The sequence below is a fragment of the Macaca thibetana genome, chromosome 1 (assembly GCF_024542745.1).
Source record: "Macaca thibetana thibetana isolate TM-01 chromosome 1, ASM2454274v1, whole genome shotgun sequence".
NCBI lineage: Eukaryota > Metazoa > Chordata > Mammalia > Primates > Cercopithecidae > Macaca > Macaca thibetana.
Window position 1 is genome coordinate 46474744 of NC_065578.1, and position 17983 is coordinate 46492726.

Consider the following 17983-nt stretch of genomic DNA (forward strand, 5'->3'; position numbering starts at 1 on the left):
GGGAGGATCACTTGAGCCCAGGAGGTAAAAGCTGCAGTGAGCTGTGATTGTGCCACTGCATTCCAGCCTGGGCAGCAGAGCAAGACCCTGCCTCAATAAATAAATAAAGATGTATGGATAGTGCATGCTGTTTTAAAACTAAAATGTTAGAAGTTTATATGTATATGTGTATATTGTAAAAAAAATCAAACAATTTTTAAAGTACACAAAGTAAAACATGAAAGTTCTCTTTAATCTCATCCTACTCTCCTTCTGTAGTCACTTGTCAGGTTTTTGTGTGCGTGCCTTTCTGGTCCTTTTTGGATGTGTTTATACTCAGATATAATGCACACGTGTATGCACATACACATTGCTTATTGTTTTGTGACTTGCTTTTTTTTTTTTTTTTTTTTTTTTTTTTGCTTAACAGTATATCTTGGAGAGCATTCCATATCGGAACATACAGATTGTTCTACTTCATAATGTACACAATAGTTTATTTAGCCATTCCCATATTGGTGGAAGTTTAGATTTGTTTTGGTGGACATAGACATTTGTTTACAAATGACACTGCTGTAAACATTCATGTACGTATGTCTTTGTGCACACGTGCAACAGTAGCATAACTCCTAGAAATGGAATTACTGAGTCAGAGTTTGAGCAAACTTAAACTTTGATTGAATGAACTTAAATAAATTGCCCTCTGAAAGACTGATTTCTACTTCTATGAAGTATGAAGATACTGGTTTCTCCGTATTCTTACCATTGCTGAATATAACATTTTTATATTAATTTTATGAACAATTAGTTGTAGAAAATTTTTACTTTTAATCCAGTGGAAAATGGAATCACATTGTCTTTTTTTTTTTTTCCGAGATGGAGTCTTTGTCGCCCAGGCTGGAGTGCAATGGCATGATCTCGGCTCACTGCAACCTCCGCCTGCCAGATTCAAGTGATTCTGCCGCCTCAGCCTCCCAAGTAGCTGGGATTACAGGCACACACCATCATGCCCAGCTAATGTTTGTATTTTTGTGGAGATGGGGTTTTGCTATGTTGGCCAGGCTGGTCTTGAACTCCTGACCTCAGGTGATCCGCCCACCTTGGCCTCCCAAAGTGTTGGAAGCATGAGCCACCATGCCCGGTGGCTCAAAGTGTTGGGAGCATGAGCCACCATGACCGGCCTTTTAAAAAATTAATTAATTTATTATTATTATTTTTTTTTTTTTTTGAGAGGGAGTCTCGCTCTGTCACCCAGGCTGGAGTCAGTGGTGCGATCTCGGCTCACTGCAACTTCTGCCTCCCGGGTTCAAGCGATTCTCCTGCCTCAGCCTCCCGAGTAGCTGGGACTACAGGCATGTGCTACTATGCCCAGCTAATTTTTGTATTTTTAGTGGAGACGGGGTTTTAGCATATTGGCCAGGCTGGTCTCAAACTCCTGACCTCGTAATCCACCCACTTTGGCCTCCCAAAGTGCTGGGATTACAGGTGTGAGCCACTGTGCCCGGCCTTTTTTTTTTTTTTTTTTTTTTTTTTTTTTTTGTGACAGAATCTCGCTCTGTTGCCCAGGCTGGAGTGCAGTGGTAATCCCAGCCTTTTAAAGTGCTGGGATTACAGACATGAGCCACGGCGCCCAGCCAGAATCTGTTTATATGCGATATATAGTATCCCATCACCTTTGTCTAGTGAAAATATTTTCCTCCAGGCTGTTACTTATTATCTGATTATACTTGTGATGCCTTTCTTTGTTCAAAAGTTTTTATCATTAATGTGTTCAAACATAAATCCTAGCTGTTTTGGTTCTCGTTTAGTGCCAAGCAAGATGTCTTTTCCTGTCTCAGTTTATTTTCCTCTAGTACTGTCATAGGGTTTTTACTTGCTGTGTGTTTTAGAACTTTAATTCACCTGGAGTTTAGTTTTGTTATAGTGTAATGCAGAGATCTAATTTTATTTTTTCCCAGATGGATAGCCAGTTGCACAAGTATCATTTATTAAATAGTTCATTTTTCTCCACCTATTTTAGGTGCTTTTATTACTTGTTGAATTCTTATTTATACTTGGGTCTATTTCTGGACTCTCTTGAGTTTCATTGTTCTATTTGTCTATTTTTATACCAGTACCACCCTGTTCTACTTGCTGTAGTTTTATATAATCTTATGTCACCTGGTGGGACAAGTCCTCATTTGTAGTTATTAATATTATTTCAGTTTTGGCCATTCACTCACATTTACTCTTTCTGAAAAGTTTGAGAATCAACTTACCAAGTTTCATTTAATACAAAAAGACAAATCCCAATCAAAGTTTGTTTGCAGTTGCCATAAGTTTATCGATTAATTTGTGGAGAACTGAATAATTACAGTACGAATTTTTCTATCTAGTAATACAGAATGCCTTCTATTTATTTATTTATTTGAGACAGGTCACCCGGACTGAAGTGCAGTGGTGCAATCAAGGACCCCAGCGGCCTCCACCTCCCAGGTTCAAGCAATTCTCGTGCCTCAGCCTCCTAATTAGCTGGGATTAGAGGTGTGTGCCACCATGTCAGGCTAATTCTTGTATTTTTAATAGAGATGGGGTTTCACCATGTTGGCCAGGCTGTTCTCTAACTCCTGGCCTCAAGTGATCCGCATGCCTTCACCTCCAAAAGTGCTGGGATTACAGGCATGAGCCACCGTGCCTGGTCTGCCTTCTTTTTATAATATTGATTTTATTTGTCCTACACTAAAGTGTTTTTAGTTTCTTCATATAATTCTTACACATTTAGTTTTACATTTATTCCTAAACACCACCAGCATCTGGTGAGGGCCTTCTCACTGTGTCATCCCATGATGGGAGCCGAGCCAAACTCATCCTTTTACAGGGAACCCACTCCGTGATAATGGCATTAATGCATTCTTTGTTTTTCTTTTGAGACTGAGTTTCGCTCTGTCGCGGAGACTGAAGTGCAGTGGTGTGATCTCAGCTCACTGCAACCTCCGCCTCCCAGGTTCAAGTGATTCTTCTGCCTCAGTCTCCTGAATAGCTAGGACTACAGGCACCTGCCGCCATGCCTGGCTGATTTTTGTATTTTTATTAGAGACAGGGTTTCGCCATGTTCATCAGGCTGATCTTCAACTCCTGACCTCAGGTGATCCACCTGCCTCAGCTTCCCAAAGTGCTGGGATTAAAGGCATGAGCCACCGTGCCAGCCAATCCATTCTTGAGGGTGGAGCTTCCGTGATCCAAACACCTCTCATTAAGCCCCACGTCCCAACACTGCCACATTAGGGAGGAACTTGGGGCACATTCAAACCATAGCACATAATATTGATATTGAGCCAGTTTGGTATTTCTGTTCCTTTATTGGTGTGTGATTTGTAGTTAAACCACTGATTATTTTGGACTTTGGTCTAGGAGTAACCTGTATGAGTTTGTCTATCTCTTCTCTGACCTACCTTGAGTGCTGTCATAGTAGGTTTCCTTTTTTTTTTTTTTTTTAAGGGACAGAGTCTCATTCTGTTTCCCAGGCTAGAGTGCAGTGGCACAGTTATAGCTTACTGCCACCTCAAACTCCTGGGGCTCAAGCTACCCACCTGGCTGAGCCTTCCGAATAGCTAGGACTACAGGTGCGTGTCACCATGCCAGGCTAATTTTTTCATTTTTTGTAGAGATGACATCTTGCTATTTAGCCCAGGCTGATCTCAAACTCCTGGCCTCGAGCAACCCTCTCGTCTTGACCTTCCAAAGCGCTGAGATTACAGGCGTGAGCCACGGTGCCCAGTCACTCTTAGGAGGTCTTAAATCTAGTAGTGTAGTCCCTGTTTTTAGGAGTGTGTTCTTCAAGAGATGCTTCTAGTTGTGACATCTAATAATGATATTTTGCTGTGGCTGTTAGTATAGTATAGTATGGTATGGTATAGTATAGTATAGTATAGTATAGTATAGTATAGTATAGTATAGTATGTGTAGATGTCATTTTTGGTAGCATACATATTTCTGTTTTATAAACAAACAGATCCAAGAAAGATTAAATTACCCACTGTCACACTGGGTTGTGACAGAGTTATAAAACTTTAGTTTTAGTTATAAAGTCTTAAGCACTCTAGTTCAGTGTTCTGAGTGTGTGATTTCCTGTAAGGTTCAGGTTCTTGTGATCTTTGCTGAGTTCTTTGTGTTTCCCTAAATGTATTTCCCCATTTGGTTGATAGTTTTGCAAATGCTCAAATGTTATGTTTGCTTAATACTGTTATTTGGAATTTCGTCTCCTTTGTACATTTTTCTGGTGTTGATTCTTAAATTCAAATAAATTCTAGTTCCTAAAGAGCACCTGAGATACTAAAATGTGATTACTTCATGATGAGGTTCTTTACATGTTGCATTTTCAAGCAGTTGAATCTTTTTGGCCAACTTTCTTGCTTTTGAAATTCCCTAGGTGAATGATATCCTCATTTTAATGTTATTTACCTTTTTATAATAAGAAAGAAGTACAGGCTGGGTGCTGTGGCTCACGCCTGTAATCCCAGCACTTTGGGAGGCTGAGGTGGGCAGATCACAAGGTCAGGAGATCGAGACCATACTGGCTAACACAGTGAAACCCCGCCTCCACTAAAAATACAGAAATTAGCCGGGCGTGGTAGTGGACACCTGTAGTCCCAGCTATTTGGGAGACTGAGGCAGGAGAATGGCGTGGAGGCAGGAGAATGGCGTGAACCCAGGAGGCAGAGCTTGCAGTGAGCTGAGATTGCGCCACCGCACTCCAGCCTGGGCGACAGAGTGAGACTCTGTCTCTAAATAATAAAAATAAAAAATAAGAAAGAAGTACAGTTTGGCCTGTTTAGTGGTTGTTAAGAAACCTTTCTTCCTTTTTTTTTTTTTTTTTTTTTGAGATGAAGTCTTGCTCTATCACCCAGGCTGGAGTGCAAAGGCATGATCTCAGCTCACTGCAACCTCTGCCTCCTGGGTTCAAGCGATTCTCCTATCTCAGCCTCCTGAGTAGCTGGGATTACAGGCGCCTGCCACCATGCCCAGCTAATTTTTTTGTATTTTTGTATGGATGGGGTTTCACCATGTTGACCAGCCTGGTCTCGAACTCCTGATCTCAAGTGATCCACCCGCCTCAGCCTCCCAAAGTGCTGGGATTATAGGCATAAGCCACCGCACCCAGCCTGAAACCTTTCTTTTAGAAGGAGAAATAGGAGAGGTTGGTCTTGAACTCCTGACCTAAAGTGATCCACCCGCCTCAGCCTCCCAAAGTGCTGGGATTACAGGCATGAGCCACCGCACCCAGCCTGAAACCTTTCTTTTATAAGGAGAAATAGAAGAGGTTAGGGCTTCATCTGAGTGATTTGATGTATACAAAGATTCATGTTACCTTTGCTGTGTGCCTTTCTCCAAGTATTCTCTTAAGAACTGAATTAACTGATTCCTAGGCTTTTAGACCACCTGCAACAATATCTGGGTTGTAGTGATACATGAGAGACTTAAGATATTGCTTCTTCCTAGAAATAAGATGAGTATGTAACTTGTATGTTCTACAGTGACATTAAGAATTTATCATTTAATTAACAAGACTAAGTGAGCATTTCCTAAGAGTAACAAGAGCTCTGTGAGAGTAACAAGAGCTCTGTGCCTATCCATTAAATCTGGAAGTTTCCAATTATTGTGTCTGAGCTCCTGGCCTTCCTGAAGGTTTCTTTTTTTTTTTTTTTGAGACAGAGTCTCGCTCTGCCGCCCAGGCTGGAGTGCAGTGGCGTGATCTTGGCTCACTGCAAGCTCCGCCTCCCGGGTTCACGCCATTCTCCTGCCTCAGCCTCCCGAGTAGCTGGGACTACAGGCGCCCGCCACCTCGCCCGGCTAGTTTTTTTGTATTTTTTAGTAGAGACGGGGTTTCACTGTGTCAGCCAGGATGGTCTCGATCTCCTGACCTCGTGATCCGCCCGTCCCGGCCTCCCAAAGTGCTGGGATTACAGGCTTGAGCCACCGCGCCCGGCCCTTCCTGAAGGTTTCTAAGCCTGGTCTTCATCTTTGATCATTTTCCATTCCTTCTATTGTAGGGAATGCAAATTGATTCAAAATGGCTGAGATGAATTAAAATAAATAAAAATACTGGAATTGACCAATTACAGAATAAAATTAGACGGTGAAAATTCCAGTGTACTTTTTCTATAGGGTCCATTTGGCATGTAAGTCAGATACTATAATCCTCTATTATCTGAGAAACCATCCGTAAAATGTTAGAGGGACATCCAGGCCTTACACAGATGAGGAAACAATCTCTTTAGTGACTTCTAACTCACTCTTAAGTTTTATTTATTCTATTTTCTTGCCATTGCTTCTGAAGAAGCAACTTCCCCAAGCAGACAGTCATCAAGTCATTAAAGACTTTAAGTTATGCAAATATAAAGAATTGCATTTATTAATTAGTAGTGAGGCTCAAGTCATTTTATAGATGCAAGTCACTATTGCATTCTTTGTTAATATAACCATTTTACATCCTCTGTATCAGCACATTGCTTGGCACTTTGTAGACAGCAAATACTTATGGATTTACGGTAAGTTGAAGTGTTTCCTGAATTAAAGTTTTCTTACATGGATGTTGTCATCCAAAAGACCACCAGGATGGCTACATAGTAGAAAGAGGAGCTTTATTGGTGATATCAGTTTGCATACTGGGTAGAGAGTCTCTGGCATAGATTGTGCTCCATCTTTGAGGAGGAGACGGGCAGGTTGGGTTTTATGCTTCACGTGGTCTAATATATAGTAGTCTTAAATATGAAGCCGGTTTGGGAGAAAGGCTATACATATTTACGAGGGGAATTGGGCACATGTGCAATGGATAAAACATATATGTAACATTCATCCCATGTTTACTTTGGGGTGGGCTTTTAGCGTTAAAATAAGGTGGAATTGCTGGGTGCGGTGGTTCACACCTGTAATCCCAGCACTTTGGGGGGCCAAGGCCGGCTGATCATGAGGTCAAGTGATCGAGACCATCCAGGCCAATATGGTGAGACCCTGTCTCTACTAAAAATACAAAACTTAGCTGGGCATGGTGGCGCATGCCTGTATTCCCAGCTACTCTGGAGGCTGAGGCAGGAGAATCGCTTGAACCCAGGAGGTGGAGGTTTCAGTGAGCCGAGATTGCGCCACTGCACTCCAGCCTGGGCGACAGAGCGAGACTCCGTCTCAAAAATAAATACGTAGGCCGGGCGCGGTGGCTCAAGCCTGTAATCCCAGCACTTTGGGAGGCCGAGACGGGCGGATCACAAGGTCAGGAGATCGAGACCAGCCTGGCTAATACGGTGAAACCCCGTCTCTACTAAAAAATACAAAAAACTAGCCGAGCGAGGTGGCGGGCGCCTGTAGTCCCAGCCACTCGGGAGGCTGAGGCAGGAGAATGGCGTAGACCCGGGAGGCGGAGCTTGCAGTGAGCTGAGATGCGGCCACTGCACTCCAGCCTGGGCGACAGAGCGAGACTCCGTCTCAAAAAAAAAAATAAATAAAATAAAAAAATAAATAAGTAAATACGTAAATAAAATAAGGTGGAATTTGGCTCTTTATGTCAAAGGGCAAACTATAGGACACAAAGAGAAGTTTGTGTGCAACCTCTGTAAAGTGGCTGAAACTGGCTTAAGATCTGCAACTGCATATCAGAAAAGAATGTTTCTAAGGCTGGTCCTCTGTGCAATCACAGTTATAGTGGTCTGGGTTGTAAATCAGAGTTAGGAGGGGTCTGATAATTTGCAAGAGTGTGATTTTTTTCTTGTAGCTGTAGGCATTTAGAAATTTGCCTTGCCAGCCAGGCCCTGAATCCCGGACCTGTAAACAACTTTTGTTTCCTTAACCTTAGGGTCCATCTTAGTTGATAAAGGGATGTCTATTTTGGTCTTTCAGATTACAAGGGAAAAAACATTGAGGAAAATGAAATGAGGGAAATGTTGTAATTGTCTGCAGTTCAATGGATTATATCCTTCCTTTTTCTCCTTTCCAGGATATAAGCTTTTAAAATATTACTTTTTTTTTTTTTTTTTTGACCGAATTTTGCTCTTGTTGCCCAGGCTGGAGTGCAATGGCGCGATCTTGGCTCACCGCAACCTCCGCCTCCCAGGTTCAAGCCATTCTCCTGCCTCAGCCTCCTGAGTGGCTGAGATTACAGGCATGCGCCACCATGCCCGGCTAATTTTGTATTTTTAGTAGAAACAGGGTTTCTCCATGTTGGTCAGGCTGATCTTAAACTCCTGACCTCAGGTGATTCACCGGCCTTGGCCTCCCAAGGTGCTGGGATTACAGGTGTGAGACACAGCACCTCGCCTTTTTTTTTTTTTTTTTTTTTTTTTTGGAGACAGAGTTTCTCTCTTGTTGCCCAGGCTAGAGTGCAGTGGCTCAGTCTTGGCTCACTGTAACCTCTGCATCCCAGTTCAAGCGATTCTCCTGCCTTAGCCTTCAGAGTAGCTGGGATTGCAGGCACACACCACCACGCCCGGCTAATTTTTTGTATTTTTAGTAGAGACAAGGTTTGACCATGTCCAGGCTGGTCTTGAACTCCTGATCTTAGGTGATTCGCCCACCTTGGCCTCCCAGAGTGTTGGGATTACAGGCGTGAACCACCGCATCTGGCCTGGAGATAAGAGTTTCACTCTTGTTGCTCAAGCTGGAGTGCAGTGGCGCGATCTCGGCTCACTGCAAGCTCCATCTCCCGGGTTCAAGCCATTCTCCTGCCTCAGCCTCCCTAGTAGCTGAGATTACAGGCGCGTGCAACCACGCCTGGCTAATTTAAAATATTACTCTTTAATTAGAAAAAGAAACATGCTTCACGCTAATTTGGAGGTTTTCTGCAAAAGCTTTCTACTTAAGAAAATATTTAGCTTCATTGAGAACTTCCATACTTTAATATGTGGATTTGCGATGAAATATGCATGGTCAAATGCAATGCACACATTTACAGATACTGTGAGTGCAAACTAAAAATGAGATTAGGAATCCACTAGCAATTTAAGTCAGATGTTATACTCAGCTTTCTCCCGCTAGACATAATTTTTTTCTTAATGATAAGCTTCCTTTAAGAGTGATTACAGGAAAAATCCTTTTTTCTAACCTCTATAGGTGCGACTGGAAGAAATTCTAAAACGTTGGCCAGTAAATATCTGGGCAGTGTATTCTTATAGTCAAAGGAAAGTAAATTCCCCAGGGATGGCAGGTATTTTTTTCTGGAAAATCCTTATCAGATGTCTTATTTACATTACAGATGTTCCTCAACTTAAAATGTGGTTGTGTAGTAAGTCAAAGTGTGTTTTAAACTTACAGTACAGTATTTTCAGTTTACGATGGATTTGGAGGTAACCCCCATCATAAATGAGGAGCATACTGAATGTGTATGCTTTCACACCATTGTAAAGTCGAAAAATTGTAAATTGAACCATCTTCAGTCAGAGATTGTCTGTAATTGGTAAAAGTACTATTAGAGCTGTTTTGAGGTCGGGTGTGGTGCCTCAGGCCTGTAATGCCAGCACTTTGGGAGGCCAAGGCGGGCGGATCATTTGAGGTCAGGAGTTCAAGACCAGCCTGACCAACATGGTGAAACTCTGTCTCTACTAAACATATTAAAAAATTTGCTGGGCATGGTGGCGGGTGCAGTAGTGGGCACCTGTAGTACCAGCTACTTGGGAGGCTGAGGCAGGAGAATCGCTTGAACCCTGGAGGCGGAGGTTGCAGTGAGCCGAGATTGCACCACTGCACTCCAGCTTGGGCAACAGAGTGAGACTCCACCTGAAAAACAAAAAACCAGTCAGGCACGGTGGCTCACACCTGTAATCCCAACACTTTGGGAGGCCGAGGCTGGCGGATCATGAGGTCAGGAGTTCAAGACCAGCCTGGACAACATGATGAAACCCCGTCTCTACTAAAAATACAAATATTAGCTGGGCATGGTGGCGGGTGCCTATAGTCCCAGCTACTTGGGAGGCTGAGGCAGGAGAATCGCTTGAACCCAGGAGACAGAGGTTGCAGTGAGCCGAGATTGCACCACTGCACTCCAGCGTAGGTGATGGACCAAGATTCCGTCTAAAAAAAAAGAAATGTTTTGAAACAGATAATAGACTTACATAAAGTGTTGCTGGGATATTGTGGGCTCTAAAGCTGTTGTTTGCAGCAGGCACCAGACTGGTGCATCTGGATGACTGCCTCCCCGCCGCGCCATAGTACCTGCAGCATTTGGGGGTGTTTGGGTGAAGGTAGATTGTTGACAACATGTAACCAGCATTTAGATTTTAAGGCTCTCTCTTTAGATATGGGTTCATGGCAAAAAAAAAAAGATTTTAAGGTTTAGTAGTCTTATGGAGAATGCAACATAACCTTAGTCTTCAGTGCTTCACAGATGTAAATCTGAAGGACACCTAATAGTTTTATATATATATATAAAATAAATATAAAACTATATATATAAAATATAAATATATTTGTATAAATAAATATATATAAAAAACTATAGATGTATGTGTATATGTATAGTTTTTTTTTTTTTTTTTTTTGGGAGGGGGGACGGAGTCTCGCTCTGTCACCCAGACTGGAGTGCAGAGGCGCAATCTCGGCTCACTGCAAGCTCCACCTCCTGGGTTCACGCCATTCTCCTGCCACAGCCTCCTGAGTAGCTGGGACTACTGGCGCCCGCCAGCACACCCGGCTAATTTTTTGTATTTTTAGTAGAGACGGGGTTTCACCGTGTTAGCCAGGGTGGTCTCGATCTCCTGACCTCGTGATCCTCCCGCCTCGGCCTCCCAAAGTGCTGGGATTACAGGCGTGAGCCACTGCGCCCGGCCTATATATAGTTTTATATATTCATATATTTATATATATTTAGAGACAGCAAGACTAAAAAACATAGAAGTTAATATAATGTGTAATATATAAATTACATTTTCATATATTATACAATTTATATCATATAACTTATGATATATAATATATAAAATGTGTGTGTAATATAGTATATAATTTATAATATATGTAATATAGTATAAAATTTATAATATATTATCATATATTAAAAATATAAATATATGGCTGGGTGTGGTGGCTCACGCCTGTAATCCCAGCACTTTGGGAGGCTGAGGTGGGCGAATTACCAGGTCAGGAGATCAAGACTATCCTGGCTAACATGGTGAAACCCTGTCTCTACTAAAAATAAAAAAATTAGCCGGGTGTGGTGGCGGGCACCTGTAGTCCCAGCTACTTGGGAGGCTGAGGCAGGAGAATGGCGTGAACCCGGGAGGCGGAGCTTGCAGTGAGCCGACACTGCACGCTAGCCTGGGCGACAGTCTCAAACAAACTATACACACACATATGTATATATGTGGAGGTTATAGGGAGCTGAAATCGTGCCACTGCACGCCAACCTGGGTAACAGAGTGAGACCCTGTCTCCAAAAACAAAACAAAAAAAAAGTGAGAGAAATTGAACAAGATATAGTTTGAGATTTGACCCCATAAAGTTGTCAACATTTGCCTAGTTGGAGTAAAATAGAATGCCATTTTGTACTCGTTGTGAACATGGTGCTTTTTTCTCCCTCCAAATCTTAGTGCATGATCCGTAAAGGTTATTGAATTGTTTTTCAACTTCTTAAAGGAGAAATTTCAGTTAAAATTTTAGGCACTTATTCTAAGTGAATTGAGTGTATATATTTGTCACTAGAAAATTACTATCTTTAGGCCGGGCATGGTGGCTCATGCCTGTAATCCCAGCGCTTTGGGAGGCCGAGGTGGGCAGATCACCTGAGGTTAGGAGATGGAAACCAGCCTGGCCAACATGGTAAAACCCGTCTCTACTGAAAATACAAAAATTAGCCAGGCATGGTGGCGCCTATAATCCCAGCTACTTGGGAGGCTGAGGTACGAGAATTGCTTGAACCCGGGAAGCAGAGGTTGCAGTCAGCAGAGATGGTGCTTCAGCCTAGGCGACAGAGCAAGACCCTGTCTGAACAACAACAAAAATAGTTACTATTTTTAGTTCAATAGTAGCTTATAATTGTAGCTACAGTATTTGTAAGTTGCTGTGGCTTTGAATGTTGCTCTTAAGACTGTTGTTAGTTACCCACTAAGTTTTAATTGCAAGGAAATTTCAGAGAATGTGAAAAAGTTTTGGTTAAGGCTGGAAAATATCTATTCTTGCTTTCCTCAAAATTGGCTTCAGTGATTACTTAATGACAGCAGAATGCTTTGAAAATATGCTCTTTAAAGTCTAGCTATTATTAAAATGCCATAATAATTTATATGTAAGTGATAGTTGCTTTTTTGTTGTTGCTGTAACTGTGGTAAGAGGAAAGCATTATTAGCAAAATCCTTAAGAAAAATATAGTATAAAAAGCTGGTAAATAGATAATTTACAAAAATGGAATGTGAATGAGAACATGAGACACCTGTGTATAGGTTTGACATCTTTATATTCATTTGAATTCTTTGTTTCCTTGGACTTTGCAAGTAAGGTGGTTTTTTCTTTTTGACAAACCGTATAGTAATAATTATTATTATTATTTGAGATGGAGTCTCATTCTTTAGCCCAGGCTGGAGTACAGTGGCGTGATCTTGGCTCACTGCAACTTCTGCTGCCTGGGTTCAAGTGATTCTCCTGCCTCAGCCTCCTGAGTAGCTGGGATTACAGGCATGAGCCACCACGCCTGGCCCCTAATTATTGTTTGTAAATTAAACAAATTTTTTTGTAGAGGCCGTGTGCTGTGGCTCTTGCCTATAATTCCAGCACTTTGGGAGGCAGAGGTTAAGGGATTGCTTGAGACCAGGAGTTTGAGACCATTCTGGGCAACATAGTGAGACCCCATCTCTATAAAAAAATTAAAATAAAAATTAGCCGGGTGTGGTGGCACATTCCTGTAGTCCCAGCTACTCAGGAGGCTGAAGTGGGAGGATCGCTTGAGCCCAGGAGGTTGAGATTGCAGTGAATGGTGATTGTGCTGCTGCACTCCACTCTGAGTGAAAGAGCAAGACCCCATCTCAGTCAATCAATAAGTAATAAAATACAACAAAAAATAAAATTTTTTGTAGAGACGAGGTCTTGCTGTGTTGCCCAGGCTGGTCTTGAACTCCTGGCCTCAAGCAGTCCTTCTGCCTTAGCCTTCCAAAGCACTAGGATTATAGGCATGAGCCACCATGCCAGCTAAATTATTTTTTAAAAGATTATTTGTATATATCTACAATTTCCAACTAGTTTCTCATTTATTTATTTATTTTTTTGAGACACAGTCTCACTCTGTTGCCTGGGCTGGAGTGCAGTGGTATGATCACGGCTCACTGCAGCCTGAATCTCCCAGGCTCAGGCAATCCTCCTGCCTCAGCCTTCTGAGTAGCTGGAACCATAGGCATGCACTACCACGCCCAGCTAATTTTAAAAAAATTATTCATAGAGATGGAGTCTCCTGTGTTGCCCAGGCCGGACTTGAACTCCTGGTCTCAAGCAATCCTCCTTCCTTTGCTTCACGTGATCCTCACTCCTTGGCCTCACCAGCTGTTGGGATTATAGGCGTGAGCCATCACCTAAAGTGATACCAGACCCAACACCCATTTTAATGCAATATAAAGCTTGCAAAATTGAACTCTCCCATGTCAGGAAGCAAACTGTGTTCTAATTTCTAAATTACTAACTGGGCTTCTAAATGTATCTGTTCATACAGTAGAGCATTACAGAGTGCTCTGTATATTATTGGTGTTTCACTGAGTGTTTGCCATTGTTTAGTACTGTTTGTCTTTCCATTTATTCAATATTACCATATGCTATAATCACTAGACCAGAGTAGAGCATTTGGCAAGCAAAGAGTTCCAAGTAGGAGTCAAAATAAACTGGGAAATAAAATTGCCATAAAATTTTGTGGATAGTAGTTGAAAAATGCTTTTCAAAAAGGGTCTATAGTAAGTGGGAAGGTAGGTCACACCTCATTTTTTATAAAGTTCTTTCTGCACCCAACTTTCAGAAGTTTGTGTATACTCAGTGATTAAAGTAGGCATTTATAAATGGTGTGGGAATAATTTTAAATTGAGTTTAAGGAGTTAAACAGTTTTGTACTTATTTCTATTTTCTGTAAATGATGGGAGTTTTTTTAAAAAACCTTTAATAAAATACACTTTTGATCATTTCTTCTTCTGTTTTTTTTTTTTTTTTGAGACGGGGTCTTGCTCTGTCACCCAGGCTGGAGTGCAGTGGTGCGATCTCGGCTCACTGCAAGCTCCGCCTCCCAGATTCAAGCCATTCTTCTGCCTCAGCCTCCTGAGTAGCTGGGATTACAGGCACCCGCAACCACACCTGGCTAATTTTTTGTATTTTTAACAGAGACAGGGTTTCACCATGTTGTTCAGGCTGGTCTCGAACTCCTGACCTCATGATCCACCCACCTCGTCCTCCCAAAATGTTGGGATTACAGGCATGAGCCACTGTGCCCAGCCAGGATATATTTACATGAACATTATAGCTATGAAGAATAAAGATACCCATTAAGAAACTGGATTATGTGAAATATCTTAAATTTTTCTTTATTATTTAACATACAAGCAAAACTTCTTTATTATAGAAAAATTAGAATATAGAAATTGATACAAAGGAAAAAAGTATAATCCCACCACTGGGTTGAATGAATTCTGATATTTTTCTTATGTGTGCTTCTTCCAGAAATATGGCTACACACACCTTTCTGCAGGAGAGCTGCTTCGTGATGAAAGGAAGAACCCAGATTCACAGTATGGTGAACTTATTGAAAAGTACATTAAAGAAGGAAAGATTGTACCAGTTGAGATAACCATCAGTTTATTAAAGAGGGTAAGGAGTGTGAATGAATACCAACCAGTTCAAACCAGCGAGGAAACAAGAAATTAAATTTACCTTTTGGCCAGGCAGTTGCTCATACTTGTAATCCCAGCACTTTGGGAAGCCAAGGCAAGAGGATCACTTGAGGCTGGGAATTCAAGACCAGCCTGGACAACCTAGTGAAACCCCATCTCTACAAAAAAATTTTTTTAAAAGCCAGGAGTGGTGGCATATGCCTGTAGTCCCAGCTGCTTGTGAGACTGAGGCAGAAGGATTGCTTGACCCCAGAAGTTCAAGTCCAGCCTGGGAAACATAGTGAGACCTCCTCTCAAAAATAAATAAACAAACAACATTAATAATAAAAATAAATCCACCTTTCATGTGTGTAATGAAAAATATCAAAAGTTTTTTGTTTTGAGACAGTGTCTTTGTCACCCAGGCTGGTGTGTAGTGTCCTGATCATAGCTCACTGCAGCCTCAACCCTCCAGGCTTAAGCCATCTTCCCACCTCAGCCACCTGAATAGCTGGGACTACAGGTACATGCCACCACACCCAACTAATTTTTTTCTATTTTTTGTGGAGACAGCGTCTCACTATGTTGTCTAGGCTAGGCTGGAACTCCTGGGCTCAAGTGATCCTCTCACCTCGGCCTCCCAAAGTGCTGGGATTACAGGAGAGAGCCACCACATGTGGCTCCGAGTATTGAATTTCTTGCTTGTGGAAGGTGGTTATGCTTGAGAATGGCAGAACTAGAAACTTTGCTTTCACCTGGGAAGAAATCGGACCGTGGCAAGGATTCTCTACTTTGATTTAGGATCACCTGTAGCTCAACTTAACATCCATTTATGTGCACTTGGTCCTTTCTTCCCAACATTCAGACAGTTACTCTCTTCCATTTCTGTTTCTTCTTTTATCCTCCCTCCCCTGCTCCCTTTTCTTTTTTGCTTTCTTTTGTTCTTTTTTGTTTTGTTTTGTTTTGAGTTAGAGTCTCACTCTGTTGCCAGGCTGGAGTACAGTGGCGCAATCTTGGCTCACTGCAACCTTCGCCTCCCGGGTTCAGGAGATTCTCCTGTCTCAGCCTCCAGAGTAGCTGGGATTACAGGTGTGCACTACCACGCCCAGCTAATTTTTGTATTTTTAGTAGAGACGGGGTTTCACCATGTTGGCCAGGATGATCTCGATCTCTTGACCTGGTGATCTGCCCGCCTCAGCCTCCCAAAGTGCTGGGATTACAGGCGTGAGCCACCGTGCCTGGCCCCTAAACCTCTTTCTTTCTTCTTTCTCGTGTTTTTGTTTTTTGTTTTTTGTATTTTGGAGATGGAGTTTCGCTCTGTCGCCCAGGCTGGAGTGCAGTGGCACCAACTCGAGTCACTGCAAGCTCCGTCTCCTGGGTTCACGCCATTCTCCTGCCTCAGCCTTCCGAGTAGCTGGGACTACAGGTGCCCACCAACATGCCCGGTGAATTTTTTTTTTTAATTTTTTAGTAGAGACGAGGTTTCACTGTGTTAGCCAGGATGGTCTCGCTCTCCTGACCTCATGATCCACCCTCCTCGGCCTCCCAAAGTGCTGGGATTACAGCGTGAGCCACAGCGCATGGCCCTTCCTCTTTTTTAACCCACGTCCTTCTCATCATTGATGTTCGCTCAGCCATGGTGTCTACTTTTCTGGTGCATCACCAGCTTCAATGTGAAATGCTAAGACTTAATAGCTTTCAAAACTAAAATATGTCACATCTGAGGCTTGGTGCAGTGGCTGATGCCTGTAATCCTAGCACTTTGGGAGGCCGAGGCAGGGGGATCACTTGAGGTCAGGAGTTCGAGACCAGTCTGGCCAACATGGTGAAACCCCGTCTCTACCAAAAAATATAAAAAATTAGCCAAGTGTGGTGGCATACACCTGTAATCCCAGTTACTCGGGGGGCTGAGGCAGAAGAATGGCGTGAACCTGGGAGGCAGAGGTTTTGGTGAGCTGAGATCATGCTACTGCACGCCAAGCTGGGTGACAGAGTGAAACTCCATCTCTTAAAAAAAAAAAAAAAAAGTCCGGGCATGGTGGCTCACACCTGTAATCCCAGCACTTTAGGAAGCCAAGGTGGGTGAATCACGAGGTCAGGAGTTCAAGACCAACCTGGCCAACATGGTGATACCCCATCTCTACTAAAAATACAAAAAAAAAAAAAAAAAAAAAAAAATTTAGCCAGGAGTGGTGGCAGGCATCTGTAATCCCAGCTACTCAGGAGGCTGAGGCAGGAGAATCACTTGAACCCAGGAGTGGAGGTTGCAGTGAGCCGGGATCAAGCCACTGTACTCCAGCCTGGGCAACAGGGCGAGATTCCGTCTCGAATGAATGAATGAATGAATGAATGAATGAATGAATGTCACATCTGAAAAACAGACACCTTGTATTTACTAGGTAACTTTTCATTCTAGATTCCTAAAACTATAATCATTAACAGGTATTTTCATATATAAGAACAGTGAGGAAGAAAAGGAAGTGCAATATTGGGAACAACAAGAAATAGCTGAAGCCTGATGGAAAAGAGCTATATAAGCATCTGGTTGGAACTAAAGACATTGGGGATGAAAAGTGGCTCATAAACACTTTCTTACATCTTGTCTCAGAGGTTGAAGTAACCTGCTTCCGTTGCAAAATAAACAAATCCTCTCTCCCCATTCCCTCTCTCTAATGTCCTTTCTCTGCTCTATAAAGCAGAGAAAGCATTGTGAAAGAGCAGACTATATGGTTTTTACTTTTTCACTCTACTTTTTAACCCTTTGCAGTCAGATTCTGTTTCCATCTCCATTGCAGCTGCTCTTGCGTGTTACCAATGATGATCTCTATTAAATAATACTTTTAGTCATTATTTTTCTTGTAGTATTTAACTCTGATCAGTCTGTTTGAAAATCATTCCTCTTTTGTTCTTTATGACAGCATCTCTTTTTCTTCTCCCTACTGAGTGACTGCTGTTTCTCAATCCTCTTTAATAGTTATTCTTTTGCAAGTTTCCAAAACCATGATGTTTCTCAGGGTTTTATACTTGGTCTTCTTCGGCTCTCATTTTATGTGTTTCTTTCTGGATGGTTTTAGCCATACCCAAAGCTTTCACTATGCTAATGTTGCTAAAGTCTATAGCTCTAAAACAAAATGTTTGTTTTGAATTCTAGACATATATTTTTAATTACCTAACTACTAGGCCTCTATCTGAATGTCTCACAAGTGTCTCAAAAT

General features: G+C 42.2%; 1 protein-coding gene across 2 annotated transcripts in view; it reads left to right on the forward strand.

Annotated features, from left to right (window-relative positions):
* Positions 1–17983, forward strand: part of CMPK1 (cytidine/uridine monophosphate kinase 1) — a 45158-nt gene that overhangs the window by 18695 nt on the left and 8480 nt on the right. For both annotated transcript variants that reach the window (XM_050749280.1, XM_050749201.1), the window contains exon 2: positions 14620–14766. In XM_050749280.1, coding sequence (XP_050605237.1) covers positions 14620–14766 — 147 coding nt within the window. The remainder of the gene's footprint in view (positions 1–14619; positions 14767–17983) is intronic.